The sequence below is a fragment of the Heliconius melpomene genome, chromosome 12 (genome assembly GCF_056956725.1).
Source record: "Heliconius melpomene rosina isolate 202511_hmr_F chromosome 12, ASM5695672v1, whole genome shotgun sequence".
In the NCBI taxonomy this organism is placed as follows: Eukaryota; Metazoa; Arthropoda; class Insecta; order Lepidoptera; family Nymphalidae; genus Heliconius; species Heliconius melpomene.
Window position 1 is genome coordinate 13,216,659 of NC_140400.1, and position 16,731 is coordinate 13,233,389.

Here is a 16,731-nt window from a genome sequence, read left to right on the forward strand (position 1 = left end):
CGCTTAAAGATAGAGACGAGAATATAGAGGCTTTTAATATTTTCCATAAAAACAATTATAAACGAGTAAGCACCTTTTTCTCGATAGACTGTGAATATTAGACAGTTATGTCAACTATCCGTACAATAAACGCCATACCAGGTGGAGTCCAATTTGTTTAAATACAAATATTACTTGAAATCCTTGATTATATATATATTGGACAGGCGGATGCAGGTGATGAACGAGCGTATTAATTTAGCTGCCAGTTTAATCGCCTAGCAAGGTTCTTGCTTTGTTAGCACTTGAGTATACTTGTATATTGATAATATCTTATATGAATGTAAGTACATATATTCAGAATCAATGATAGCACACGTTTACTGGCTTGGCGCAATATGTCAAGACATTTACTGATGGATTTTTAAATAGACTCTTTAAATATTACTTAAAATCTGAAAAAATCTACCTACAGAAATGCTAACAACATAAGTAAGTTATAAAAAATCGTATAAGAACTTCGACGTAGCTTGATAAGAACGTGTGGCTTAATGGTCAAAGCGGTTGCCAAGAGACGTTTTGTAAATAATTATAATTGGTATTATTTTAAATGGCCAATAGTAGCTCAGACTCAATAAATACATATGTACGAAAAAAATTTTAAAAAAATTATAAAGAGTATTGTTTCATGAACTTATATTTAAGTAATAAAAATGTAAAATACCTATAACATGAATAATACAGAGCATTTATATTGTTATTTGTTAGTCAGAGGCCAAGCTACGACCTCGTGCTAGCGTACCATCTACATCATCCAGTACGTACCTACTTAAAACTCATTCGCGGAAATCGTCTAGGAAGAATTATAATATAAATGGTAGCATCAAACGATAACCAACTATTATTTATTAAACGATTATTTTTATTTAATATCCATATGTTGTTTTTATCTTTTGTATGGTGGGGTTGCCTGGAAGAGACCACCAGTGGTGATAAGGAGGCCGCCTTTACACCATTTTTCATTTGTCTTATCTTGTATCTATTGTTATATATTGTTTTATGTTTATGTTTGTAATAATTAAAATACAACATTATATAATTTATGCTAAAATTATAAATAGAAAAATAGAAAAAATCTTTGCATAACATTTGCCTAATAATTCCATTATTTGTATATCATTAGAATCTAACCAGTGTTAATCACGGATTAACCGCATTCATTTGATCGCTAAAAGTCAAGCGTATTTAGTTAAATTATGTCAGTACGTAAACTCGCAAGTTGCTGTGGTTATGGTTATTAAGTTACTTTATTAAAAAAACTAGTGGGCCCGGACGCGGCTACGCCCGCGAAAATATAAGCCTAAATAACTAAAATAAGTTAAAAAATAATAATAAGTGGAGATTTATTATTAGAAAAAATATCTGAGTAACCGAAATTAACAAACAAAAGAAGTAAAAGTACCTAAAGTTTGCCGTGCGCGCGTCCTAAACATTTTTCTATATTAAATAATTATTAGTTTTTGCGAACAATATTAAATAAAATCCCAAACGATTAAAATTACGATATTTTAAGTGCATAACATCGGTATAGACAACAGAACTGAGATGAATTAATTATAAGCCACAAATAATTAAATAAAAATTAACAGTAATTCGAAAATATATAAAAATTTACTAATCCATCAAAAGTCAATCTGCCCGTTCGCGTCGGTCATACTATACTATACACTCGTAGGCTAGGTCATTTGGAACCAGTGACATCTTAATTATTTATTAGAATGTTATACAGTAAACCATAATTTCAATCTAGATGAAATGCTAAAAGTGACTACTATATTTATTTTCATAAAGGTGAATATCAAATTATAGAAATCATCTAATTTTTGTTAATGTATACAAATCTATATCGGCGCTCGCCATGTACGCGTGAAGCAAACTCACTTTGGGTAACGTTTTCTTAAAACAACAAACTTTGCAAGCCGTTGCTTAGCAACGCGTAGCGACGATTGTTATTAACATGGCGGAATAAATTGCTTGTCAAATTAATTATTTTAATATATTGGTATATATCAAAAATATTACAAATATGACAAAAAAAAAGTATCCTATGTTCATCCCGGGACCCTCAAGTATCTCTATATGAGTATTTTATCACAATTAAATTAGCGGTTTGGCCCTGATTGCGTAAAGGACAGACAGACAGACAGACAGACAGACAGAGTTACTTTCGAATTTATAATATAGGTATGGATTATTTATATATTTCTATTGAATATTTTCATTTCTTCGCTCTAGTGTACCAAAGCGATGCGTTGTGTTCCGCCACTCAACACGCAATGCCTCCAGAATTCGGTAGAAAGTAGGAAACGTAGTGTCTTAACACTACGCTCTGCCTACCCATGTAGCAGGCTACAGCGTAAAGCTATAAAACGATTTTTTATAAGTTGGATAATTAATAATAGCAAATATGAGTCACGCCTATAGTTATATTCGTATTTTAATAGTTCATTTTTACATATTTTATATAGTATGTAATGTAATTTGTGAACTCCATTCTAAAACGATTCTTAATGTTATGTTCCGGTTGTGTAAGACCAGGCAATGCAAGGTTGCCCGCTTACCTACGATTAACAGGTTAGTTAGATTTTATGCAGTTATTAATCTATTCGTGAATTATTCCAAGTTTTATATAAAAATGGCCGATAAATATAAAAATAATTTTACAATGATGTTAACATAGCATATTTTTAATATTAATAATTGTAAGTTATAACTTATAATTGTTATAAATTAAATAAAATTTAATTGACTATAACTTGTTTTTGTTATGATTGTAGTATTTTATATAATCTACAATGTATTACTTAAAAACATGAAATATTTTACAAAGTAGTTTCATTATTTTAGTCTACTGCGGATGTAATGTATTACGTGTGACAAAGTGAAGAAACACCAACAATAAGCACTTCGAACTTTACATAGTGATAATAATTTATTGTCTTACACAAACCCCGAACCCACGGCTCGTATATTACGTGTAATCTTTGTCCATAATAAGACCGTTCACTAGATTAATTACAGCGCTAGTGTCTTTATCAACTCGAACTGGCTGGAATTCTCTTAATTCTCTTTGTGCGGCTATCTAACTAAAATATCTCATTACTGGGCCTTGGCTCGAATACCGAATGTCTGTTGTTATGCTAGGCTGTCATACGAGAAGGCTATAGAGCACTCAATGCAAACTTGTTACAGTATGGAAGCACGCTAATGTCAGCACCACTCACTTAAAAAGTGGTAGTCTCACAAATAAAAGCGATTCACGTATTTGAATTATATTGTAGTTAAGCGGAGTAGCCTCACTGACTAAGGAACAAGCAATTAGTAATGGCTTTGAATCTATATTGTGAAAAATATAGAATTATGAAGATGACATATCTATGTAGGTACTAGGTTCTAGGTACGTGAAAATACAGTAAACAACGCAAATCTTATTTAATCTATCATTTACATAAAAAAATAATTTGGCCGACAAAAAAACTCATCGGCCATCTAATTCACCTAATCCATGTTTGCCATTAAAACAAGTAGAGTCCGCGAATGTGAAAAAGCAAGGTCAAGTTCCAACTAAATCGGAACTCGCACATTATTACATAAGAATGGCTCAAAAATTATTCAGGCATATACGATATGTATTGTAGGGGTATTGCACTAGTCTTATTATATTATTTATAAACACGCTATATCAGCAACCTGAATTTATTCGCTACAAATGCAATTGTGAAATAATGTTCCACTATTGTTTTGTAGCGTATAAATAACCGAATTAAATATATAATAAAAGAGTTGAATATCAGGTCCCATTAACAACATCACCACGATACTCGTCGCCCACATTGGTGACCCCGACGAAAGGTACCCCGACGGGGGGTACCCTGCGAGTTGCAGCCTGACGTGACAGTCTACATTGGCGATCCTCTAGACTTCAGCCCGAAGCTACCAACGAGACCGAGGCAATGATCCATACAACTCCCGTGGTGCTACATTGAGTGCCACGTAAACCGGACTTCAATCCAATGACTGCCCGACGCAAATTTTCATAACTTTGGTGAGTGCACATTCTAATCGGCTTCCCACAAGCGGGTCTCACCGGTAAGAATTTCAAGAGGCAATATACCACCAAACTCATAAAATGAGATTTTCGAGGCAAGATCGAATATGCAAATCAAATAAAGGCTGATGAAGTAATGGAAAATACCAAGTTTTACGAAGGCATCGATTTTTAAAAAAGCTAAGGATAAATTTATTAGTAGATATGCGCGATAACAGATTAGTCGACAGAATTACAGGATTATTACATCCGAAAAGGATAATTAATTCTGACACACTGTAATTACGATTGTCAATGTTCAAGCGCTATAAAATAAATACAAGTATGGTAGAACGAAGAAACTAGGGGAAACTTCTCAGTCAGTAGAGAATCATGACACTGACTACACCCTCTACGCACGCACCGCCATCGATAATTACCGAGGCATCCCAAGTATGGTCGAAGCCCGAAGCCGTCCACAGCCACAATTGAATTCATTCATTGAAACAATGAATGGAAAATGGTAATTTTCTTTCCAAGGCTCAACCCGAAGCCCTACAAGTGCAAGTCAACCGTATATACTGCGCATATTTCGAAAAAGAATATAAAGTATATTAAACGACGCAACGCACCCAGGATTCAGAACAATAAGAGTAATGTTAACAAGTCATTATTTCTGACCTGGTATGGAATACTCAAGTACGTGGACAACACGAAGCTATCGTGTCAAAAGGCGGAACTCTCACGTGACAACAATTCGTCACTTATTCTATTCCCCGAATTCGAACGGGTTGAAAACTTTCGTGCGCACTCTACCTGTAGGTACGTAGTACCAATCGATACATAATTACGGTCATTGACCTACTTACGCCAGCCTTCATCGTAAACAAAGTCGACGAACACAAAAATTCACCATCAGCAGAACGACAACAATACTGAAACAATGCGCAAGCGCAGCAACCGACGACAGCAACACACCGCATCGAGTTACGAGGTCCGGGGGAAGAAATCAATTTATGGATCAATTTAGTTCATAGGCATAATATTTTATTTTGTTTATTTTATATTCTGTTTTGCACATTTTTTTCCCAAAGGGGGAGAGCATTGTAGGGGTATTGCACTAGTCTTATTATATTATTTATAAACACGCTATATCAGCAACCTGAATTTATTCGCTACAAATGCAATTGTGAAATAATGTTCCACTATTGTTTTGTAGCGTATAAATAACCGAATTAAATATATAATAAAAGAGTTGAATATCAGGTCCCATTAACAACATCACCACGATACTCGTCGCCCACATTGGTGACCCCGACGAAAGGTACCCCGACGGGGGGTACCCTGCGAGTTGCAGCCTGACGTGACAGTCTACATTGGCGATCCTCTAGACTTCAGCCCGAAGCTACCAACGAGACCGAGGCAATGATCCATACAACTCCCGTGGTGCTACATTGAGTGCCACGTAAACCGGACTTCAATCCAATGACTGCCCGACGCAAATTTTCATAACTTTGGTGAGTGCACATTCTAATCGGCTTCCCACAAGCGGGTCTCACCGGTTAGAATTTCAAGAGGCAATATACCACCAAACTCATAAAATGAGATTTTCGAGGCAAGATCGAATATGCAAATCAAATAAAGGCTGATGAAGTAATGGAAAATACCAAGTTTTACGAAGGCATCGATTTTTAAAAAAGCTAAGGATAAATTTATTAGTAGATATGCGCGATAACAGATTAGTCGACAGAATTACAGGATTATTACATCCGAAAAGGATAATTAATTCTGACACACTGTAATTACGATTGTCAATGTTCAAGCGCTATAAAATAAATACAAGTATGGTAGAACGAAGAAACTAGGGGAAACTTCTCAGTCAGTAGAGAATCATGACACTGACTACACCCTCTACGCACGCACCGCCATCGATAATTACCGAGGCATCCCAAGTATGGTCGAAGCCCGAAGCCGTCCACAGCCACAATTGAATTCATTCATTGAAACAATGAATGGAAAATGGTAATTTTCTTTCCAAGGCTCAACCCGAAGCCCTACAAGTGCAAGTCAACCGTATATACTGCGCATATTTCGAAAAAGAATATAAAGTATATTAAACGACGCAACGCACCCAGGATTCAGAACAATAAGAGTAATGTTAACAAGTCATTATTTCTGACCTGGTATGGAATACTCAAGTACGTGGACAACACGAAGCTATCGTGTCAAAAGGCGGAACTCTCACGTGACAACAATTCGTCACTTATTCTATTCCCCGAATTCGAACGGGTTGAAAACTTTCGTGCGCACTCTACCTGTAGGTACGTAGTACCAATCGATACATAATTACGGTCATTGACCTACTTACGCCAGCCTTCATCGTAAACAAAGTCGACGAACACAAAAATTCACCATCAGCAGAACGACAACAATACTGAAACAATGCGCAAGCGCAGCAACCGACGACAGCAACACACCGCATCGAGTTACGAGGTCCGGGGGAAGAAATCAATTTATGGATCAATTTAGTTCATAGGCATAATATTTTATTTTGTTTATTTTATATTCTGTTTTGCACATTTTTTTCCCAAAGGGGGAGAGTATTGTAGGGGTATTGCACTAGTCTTATTATATTATTTATAAACACGCTATATCAGCAACCTGAATTTATTCGCTACAAATGCAATTGTGAAATAATGTTCCACTATTGTTTTGTAGCGTATAAATAACCGAATTAAATATATAATAAAAGAGTTGAATATAAGGTCTCGTCTTAGTAACATCGCCGTAATACCAGTAGCCCACAGTATCATAAAGTAATAGTACTTAGGTGAGAAATACAAAAAAACTTACTTTTTGTTAACCGACTTCCGAAAAGAAGTTGTCAATTCCACTTTATTTTTTTTGTTTGTTACCTCAGAACTTTTGACTGGGTGAACCATTTGATGATTTTTTTATTTGAAAGGTAATGCTTCCCGTGTGGAAAATAAATAAAATGGGAATTTTAATCTGACAATGCCATAAGACATAAGAAAATCACATAAGTCTTAAATTTGCATTAAATATGTGCGCTACAAATGGACGAATAACTCAATATCACGCCAACCTATTTCGATGATTCATTTTTTATTGAAAAGAATACACTTCAAGGGTAGTTTGATGAGAATTAGGTTAGGTTCTGATTATGGGATCCGGTGGAAGTCGGCTTTTTTGTTGTCTCTACCGCTCAAAGGAAAAATATGTGAAATTAAAAATATTCATATTTTATATTTAATATCCTTTTCCGTTCTTTTTCACTCATTTAAGGTAAAATTTAAATAGGTATCACAGATTAATAAATGAGAATATATTTCATTTAACATAGCTATGTCTATATCATATAGTCGTAGGTAATTATCTGAATCTAAACGAGAGAAGGTAAATTAGAAGACATTTTAATAACCTTTTGTCAATAACCTTTATAATATCAATGATCTAAATAATCGGTACATCTCAAAACTCGTTTTAGCATTTGAATACAGTGATTGCGCGAGTGACTTTCACCCGTACCGAATTAATGAAGACCATCTAAGGCGACACAATGGACAGTAATCCTGTATAGAAATAACGATAAAATCTTAGATAATATAAAACTGGAATGATTATATTTGGATTGAGTCAGCTTAGAATATAACCTGATAATAATTAATATTGTCAATTTGCTGATGCCGTCGTCGTCGCGCAGGGGCACAAAGGTGTGTTTGTAACGCGATAGTTGCGAGCTCGATCCACACTCGAGGGAATGAGTTATTTTTAACTAATATTTCAATTTCTTCGCTGTGGCACCAAAGCAAAAGAGCGGCGTTGAGTCCCGCTACTCAACTCGCAATGTCTCGAAGTGGGGAACCGAGTGTCTTAACACTACCTACCCTGCTGTGTACGGGTACAACGTGACGCTGATTATTAATGAATATTGTTTTACTTACTAATAGTAACTACTAAAAGTAACACATAGTAACAAGATGGTGAGGCTCTAAATATGCCAAATATATGTAGAATAAAGAAACAAAGCTAGCATATTTGTATTTCATTGAATAAGAAATTATGGGTAAAACAATAATGGGGAAACAAAGTTTTTCAATTGAGAATTATGTTCATTTTGAAATATTAATGTTTTAAAAAAATAATGAGGCGCCGTGGACCGTTTCCAAATGTTTCTTATGAAACCATGACAAAATAGATTGTCATACTTGGCGTACAGGTTATCTTTAAAAATCCCACGATTCGCCGCATAGCTTAAACTCAATAAAATTCTCATATTTGAGGCTAACAGCTCAGTGCTTTAAGCTTTTTCACTAGTTATTATGTTTTTATTGATTTCTGTTTCACCCGATAAGTTTTCAAGTCTTTCTGAGCTTAATATAGACATTCACTTTAAAAAAATCACAATAAAGTAGTTAATATATCATTTTCCAAAATAGAAAGAAGAAGAGAAGCAGAAAGCAGAAGAAAAGTCTCCAAATATTAATTTGTATTAGCTTCGAATAAACATGCTTAGATGGATTTCTAAGAAACTTTGTCGGCCGTCTATTTAAACAAGGTACCTGTATTATGTGATTTGATGCTAAATTCCTTATTCCTTCATAAAATTAATTCAGATATTTAGATATTTAAAAATTTCCAGCCACACTTATATGTATTTTATATTTAAACTTAGGTGTTTATATTTACGTAAATAGTTTAATACATAAAATTAACATATTTTTTCTCACTTTCATGTTATTTAAAATATTCAAAAATGTAAAACGAATAACTTTTTAATTGTAATGTATTGTAAATGTAAGCTACGCTACACCTATAAAATTTTGAAAAATATTTTTACATTATTTTTTTTACATTTTTTTAAGTACTTAGTAACGGATGTAACTACCTATAAGACCGAAGTTTAATTATAACAGTTATGTTTTCGGTTTTCTCTAAATATTTAGATTCGTTAAGCACTTTAACAATATTCATTATCTTTTTTTTTGCGCTGACAAAGCATAAGATGTATAATGTACGTATGTCTGTGTAATATACACAGAAAAAACATATAAAAACAAGCCAAAATGTCGTCATCTAACAACAAAAGCCACAGAAATCTTTTGTTTTCACATATCTAATTGTTATTAGTAAAATATCTCTATATTAAGGTTAAGAGGCTAGAAGGCTAAGAGCGTTGTATAACATAACATAATTACCGCATTTAAGCAATCTTCATGTTAGAAGGAAATTAAAATAGAACTTGAAAAAAAGATTTATTTTAAACAGATATTTTTATAGTCTATTTTAGCGTTCATATTTTTAAATTAATATCTATTAGTAGTACAATGCATAATAACAACGCTGTATAAACTTTTAATCATATCACATATTTATTATACGTACGTGATTGACGTCATATATGGCGTGAGATGGGTATAAAGCAAGGTTGATTCATTTTAGGATGAACGACCATCCATTCAACATCCTTATCGGCGTCCTTGTTTGTAACCTGCACAGTGGATTTTGTTTTTAAAATATTAGGGGAAAACCTGAGTGACTATGAAAAAGATATGCATTTGTCAAAAATATTTTATACCTTTTCCCATAATAGAAATAATGGAAAGACTCATTGTCCAAATCCATCTTTACAAGATTTAGGTGTGGTGTAGGTACGAAAAAAGCATATAAGTTAAGAATCCGCAATAATATACATATTATTGCGGATTCTTAACTTATATGCTTTTTTCGTACCTACACCACTTGATTATATATACATATTATTAACGTGAAATTTACAATTGCTCTTATACGCTTTTTTCAATTAAAATATTTATGAATAATAAAAATATATTATGTCACATTGAAACAGAATAACATTGAGAGAAGTTCAAGGTACTAAATTGCTTGTAGAGCGGACCTAAAAGTAAATAATATTAAAATATACAATTAATAAACTTAAAAAACAACGAAGAATAACAAATTATATATTCAACTTGAAACATACAAACTATATATCAAAATTAATTTTAAATTATTATACAGATTATAAACAGACATTATAATCCCATTTAGTTCTTTTCTCTACATGAAACTGGCCGTGACTTGTTGCCCTTGCTATCACCTATGGAGGCCGGGCACTGCGGCCTTAGGCTCAACGACCGCTGCCGCTTCCGGGACAGGGCAACGCCTCGATAACTAAAGTAAATTATAGACAATCATAATTAATATAATCGAAAATATATCAATAAACAAATCAATAATTATTAATAAAATTAAAATCAATAAATTCAAGATATTTCTTAATCTGTTATGTATGACATTAGTTTATACTGATAAACTTAACGACAAGTACTATGTACAATTTGTGCATATACTAACAAAACGATATTCATATATGCGAAAGTTATCACCTTTTAACGATAAATACTTGAATGTGAAACTATGAAAATTTACAAGCCTATAAAAACATCAGTTTTAGAATATAAGTGAATTTTAATACTCATTAGTTATGATTACCTCTTCTGCTTTCTCTATTATTATGAAATGTACAACATCCTACACAAAAGAATGAGTAAAATGTCGTCTCCGTTAGTTAAAATAAAATAATTTTACTGCACTATAATATTATATATTTTTCATTAAATATTATATTTTTTTATTATCTATAAATGTAATAGTTAAGTATTTACTTGTATGCTTAATAATACCTTGATTTACTGATACTTGAGGCTTAAAGGTTAGGTACACAAAACTAAATATAATTTGACATTTAGTTATTAGTAGTAAAGTTCATGATCTTTTTTCAATTACTTTTTTGTATTATAAAAAAGAAAAAAATAATTTTAAGCTGTAAAGTTTAATTATATATACGTTGTAAGCTTTATTCCTATGATAAAAAATATATTTCAATATAAACAAATAACTCGTTGTTTTAAAAATTAATATTATATAAATAATTTTCACACACTCAGAAGAGCCACCCAACAAAAAATTACATAGCAAATTTATTAACTATTAGGTTTATCATTATTTTTTTACAGAATGAAATACCTATTTATGCATACCTATTAATATATGCTTAAAAAATATACAATAGCTTTAACATTTTACGCTTGAAAGGTCAGCGTGGAATTGTGTATGTACTAATGACTGATGTAACTATGCATTAAAACTGGGAACCTTTTATAACCTCGAGTGATCTAACGCACGTGGTCTTCCGGATGCCAATGAAAAAAATAGAAATATTCAAGTGTTTCCTATACGGCAGTACCACCAGCGCATTTAAAAGTATTTATGTCAAGATCTCGCTGACTAAGGTCGACAATTACTGATTACTCTTAAATGAGTTTTAAATATTTGAAACTAACTAAACAAATCTAACATTTTGTTTTTGGTTTTAATTTTTTAATTTAGACGACGAACGACATCATAGTAGGTTGGAATTATATAAAATAGATAGGTATCTTGATTACTTTTAGGTAGTATAAGTACCTAAATGATCTCTTTTAATAATCCTTTTATTTGAAATAATATTTTTATTTCTCGTAATTTTTATCTCCAATATTTTTTATATCCTTTTACTTTTGTTTATATAAATAAATACTATTAAAGAATCAAACAAACGGATAACGCCAAGACAGTTAACTAGATCGCTAAGGTTGCAAAATAAACTTAATCAATATTTGATTGTGACTAATTTGTAATTAATTTAAATAACTACAAAAACACCATTGTAAATTGAAGTTTAATATTATATGGCAAGAAATTATGTCAAGTACGAAATATTCTGGGATATATTTTACATTTAATTGTTTTAATTATTAGAAAGCTCTCCCAAGAACTAGCTTATTTACATAGTTTGTTAATAATTGAAAATAAATTTGCTTAGTTCGAGAATATTATCACAAATGAAGAAGATATCTCATAAGTTTCGCTCTACTTAGCTTAATAATGTGGAAAATGCGTAAAGATCAAAATAAAAAAAAATAGAAAGATTTTTCTATTCTGTCTTTCCTGAAAATCATTACAAATATCTTTATTTTTATTCCTCCGTATATTAATCTCTATTGACGTTTTCAGGCTGGGTAAGCGATGAAGGGGTGGTTTGACGCTTTCCGCGAGGAAGGCGGGCCAACCCTATATGCGTACCACAACAGGACCGCAGTCGCTGCTGACGTACCGGCACTCGCGCTACTAGTCGCTGCCCTCACATTATACCTCGCGTTCTTAGCCATCTTCCCAGGCATTAGGAAGGAGGTAAATAAAGGTTCTTTTGTTTAATTTTTGTATCTCGTATGTAGCAGGGTAAACAGAGGGAGCCTGGTGGTGGAACGCAACGCCACGCTTTGTCTCGACATCAGAGCGAACAAAAAGGAAAATGATAAATGTTTCATCTCCTCGAGTGGGCATCGAACCCAAAACCTGTCGCGTTTACAGTCGCAAATTCAACTTCAACTTATAATTATTTTAAAAATTAATAATATTATAATTTCGTCTATTAAATTACACAATATTAACAAATTAAAATAATATGATTTATTGTGTGTAAAAATGTGCTTTTACTTATTTTTTCAGAGATTCTCCACTTTTACAATCGTCACGCTTAGTTTATTCGTAGGAACTGTGATTTTAGGTAAGTTATTGTTATATTTTCAGAAGGAAATAGATAAGATAATATGATAAGAAATTGTAATTAATTTTGGTCAACATGGCGAGACTATGAGTATAATTAAATGACTAATATATGACAACCCGCGAACTGGGGTAAATATAAATCTATACTCCATACTTATAATAAAATTGTAACAGATCGATGTCTGTATTTGGAAGATATATAAGAAAAAACATTACTAGGGGCCTTTTATTAATGTAATAAAAAAAGATGTCAATATAGAGAGTTGTATGCAACAATGAAATGAAATCTGAAATTGACTTTTATATAAATACCTAAAATAATTAAAAAAATTATAACAGTTATTTAATTTTATATTTTTCCTTCTATTTTTCAGTATGTAAGCATGGGTCGTCATGGCATGTCGCGGGGGCTCGAGTGGCTCGTGCCGCGTACCGTGCGTTTTCCACGGACCGCCTGGACTGTTGGCTTGCGGTGCACGTAGGCTTGGGTCACGTGAATGTTAGCCTCTCCGGTAGGATACTATAATTTAAATATACTAAACTGTTATATACTACGGTCGATGAGTAATTGTCGCCCTGTAGTTAGCTACAAATAGCTGATGCGCAGGATGTTTTTATTATTTTTTATTATATCTTCTTGCAAAAGTTCATAAAGCTTAACGAAAGGTCGGCCACAACTCTAGATAACACTTCTTCAGTATTTTCTTTTCTAACAATAGAATATATTACAAATGTCTGCTTATCTATTCCATGGTGTTTTATTAAAAGTATGTTACATATTTATTACATATTTACTTTACCTCATACCATACATACATTTACCCCATATATTTTACATATTTACTTCTAAAATCACTTTAAATTTTCAAACAAATGGCAACGATTTTTTGTGAACTGTTAACTCTATTATAGCGTTATCGTGGGGCAACTTATCGAGAGGTGATCCTGGCGTGGACTATAATGAACAATTCAGGTGGGAAGAAGCGGGGGCGATCCAGGAGTGGTATCGTGCTGGCCTCTTACGAGGACTGCCTTACCCCGTCCTGTCTGTCGCCGAACATTTTGCAGCAGAGCATGAAGGATTCGAATGGGGTGCGAAGTACCGAGCAGCTGGATATACTACAACGACACTGCTTTGGTATGGAATTATAAATTGTGACATTTAAATGTGGCGTTGGTATGTATTAAAAGTTGCTTGCACCCTGTGTCCCGCACATAGCAGGGCAGACAGAAGACACCTAGGAACCTACTATTAGGACAATCCGTATCCATTAGGACACTTGCGTTTCCCACTTTCCGCTGAATTCCGGAGGCATTCCGTGTTGAGTGCCAGAATTTCGAGTGGCAGAGTAATTAAAAGTCAATTTCATTCAACGCGTATCCCACGCCTTTCCTTTATACAAATATCAAGAGTCATATAAGGACATCATTCTGAAATGATAACAATGTATTTTAAGTCATATTGTTACTAAAAGCTAAGTTTATTATAGTTATTTTTGCATAGCAACGCCACAAATCTAAATTAATAAATCCAATAACACAGATAATAAGAAAGTAATCAGTTAATTGGAATGTTCCAGGACGGCGCTTGCTTTGTGGCTGTTGATGAATCTTCTGTTGGTGGTTGTGCCAAGATATGGAGCGTACGCGATGGCTTCCCTGGGTGTTACATTATGTGCGGCAGCGGGAGGGTACTGGGCCTCACTGCCTCATGTTCCTTTAATAGTTAGGATAGATGGAGCTATGTTATTTTTTTCATTGGGTTGGTGTTTTTGGCTAGTGTTAATTGCAGGTAATTTTGTTTTAATATAATATACTAGCGACATAAAACCCGGCTTGCATAAATTATAGCCTTTATGTAGCCATAAATTATATACTCTTATATATAAGCTATAATACTGTAAAGTTTCATCTAAATTCATATAATAGTTTATACGTAAAAGTGGAATAAATGTGGTTAGTGGATCCATCTTCACAAACTTCCACATAAATGTGGTTATAAATAATATTATGGAGGACTTAGATAACCAATGTAGATATGTATTCAGATAGTAATAATTTAACTTATTTCAGGTGGTATTTGCGTAGTGGTTGGGTTATTGATAGCCGCACTAGACCTAGTGTGGCCGCATAAGTTCTCGACAGTATTAGAGGTGGACTATGATACACCATATGATAGGCACGTGCTTATAGTGGACAGTCGGCAGCGAGCCAGACCTCAGACACAAAGTTCACTGCCTTCTAGAATACTAAGGTGAGGAATTGTTTTGAATCCATCTTCTTCATTGACGATTAATATATGCTTCTTTATAAAAAAGATAAAGAAAACAACTAATTCGCTTTCTTCTTCTTGTCTGCCTTTCAAATTTATTTATAAATAAAGTATATTTAGAACCTAGATTTTAGTAACGTTAATTCAGAATATACATATAAAAATTTAAAAAAAAAAATTTTAGGAGGCTTTCATCGAAGACACGAGATCCGGAGAGGCAAGTATCGATGTCAGTAGTGAATGAAGGCGGGCGAGACAACCCCGCATTTCAACATGAGCAGCGGAAGCCCAACTCGCCATGGAGATATCCACTGTTTAGGCGACAAATTGATCGGTACATAATTATAAAATAACTATTAAATTCTCTGAGATACTATACTGCGATAGAGAAATATAAAAATATATATTTTTTATTTTAGCGTCGATTCAGCATCAAGCCTAGGATCAAGTATAAACGGCAATAATTCTGGCATCAAAATGTCACCCTTGGTAAACAGTCCACCATCAAACTCATTGGCAATGTCTCCTCAGAGGTATTTTGTTTTTATTAATATCTTATAAAGTTCCTAATAGAAATATTGTTTATCTAATAATATCTATCTTTCGCAGATATCGGCCCCAATTACCTGCAACGGAACGAGTAAAAGATATGTGGTGAATTAGGACCCCCCCCTTAAAAATACGTATAAATAGATATGTTTGTAAATTTTGAAATTAGAGTCGTTTACATGCCGATCTCCTAAAAAGTAAAAGAACTTATATGATAGAGACATATAGTATTATTATATCAAATTGTAATATAAGTGATATATTTTTTAATGCACTAAATTTGTTTATAGGAATAGGAATTGTAAATACCTAGATAAGTTTTAAGTAAATTAAATTATAATCAATTGTTTCCGTCCAGTGTCATGAGCTATGTGTAATGGTTATAAAGAAAAAAAAAGTCTCGTACCTCGTATATTTGAGTTAGTTTAAGTTTAGATTTATGATAATATCGACACAAGTGAATACTTTGTGCCATTTGTAAATAACGTTGACTTTGAATTATCACAGCTAGAAAATAAATAACTATCTGCGCTATAGAAAATGTCTCGAAAAATAGGCGGTCCGTTGGGAACAGAGTCACTTAACACTAGGTTCCCTCTGCCTACCCTGCTATATGCGGGATACAGCGTGAAGCGTGGACAAGCTAAACCAATTTGGGAGACATTCGCGATGCTTAAAAATATTTATTTAACTTATGTAAAAAAACACCGAAACCGTTGAAGATAATTGTTCGGAGCCATACCAGCTCCAACGAACTTGGTACAAAAATAAACTTACTAATAATAGAAAGTCATGTAGTGATATTACACTAGTATTAAGTAATTTATTATGTAATAGTTGCCAAACATAGAATGTAGAAGCCGATAAGCCGATCCTCTAATAGTTTATCCCAAGTTAAAAGCTACCCTGCGTAGTCACTCTACTTCCACTATATGTTTTCAATGTTGTGAAAATATGTTTCCAATAGTGATAATATATTATACGTATATGTATATTTTACACATCCATTTGACATTTATTTGTAATTAGGTAATAAAGGATAGTTTTAAAATATTTATTGTGATCCAAAATATACCAATTGAAACATAAATGTTTTTCTGTACTCCCTTATATGCATAATATTTAGGATGTGCGTGTACGATGGATGCATCTATATAATATAGTTTACCATTTTTTCCAAATATTTTCTAAAAATAATTTCAGTGTA

General features: G+C 33.0%; 1 protein-coding gene across 4 annotated transcripts in view; it reads left to right on the top strand.

Moving 5' to 3' along the window:
- Positions 1-16,614, top strand: part of LOC146533973 (dual oxidase maturation factor 2-like) — a 35,690-nt gene extending 19,076 nt beyond the window's left edge. For all 4 annotated transcript variants that reach the window (XM_085194230.1, XM_085194233.1, XM_085194232.1 and 1 more), the window contains 9 exons: positions 12,149-12,325; positions 12,644-12,701; positions 13,078-13,215; positions 13,616-13,841; positions 14,284-14,495; positions 14,777-14,957; positions 15,160-15,309; positions 15,395-15,508; positions 15,585-16,614. In XM_085194230.1, the coding sequence (XP_085050356.1) occupies positions 12,161-12,325; positions 12,644-12,701; positions 13,078-13,215; positions 13,616-13,841; positions 14,284-14,495; positions 14,777-14,957; positions 15,160-15,309; positions 15,395-15,508; positions 15,585-15,633 (1,293 nt within the window). In that variant the 5' untranslated portion in view covers positions 12,149-12,160 and the 3' untranslated portion in view covers positions 15,634-16,614. The remainder of the gene's footprint in view (positions 1-12,148; positions 12,326-12,643; positions 12,702-13,077; positions 13,216-13,615; positions 13,842-14,283; positions 14,496-14,776; positions 14,958-15,159; positions 15,310-15,394; positions 15,509-15,584) is intronic.
- The last annotated feature ends 117 nt before the right edge of the window (positions 16,615-16,731 follow it).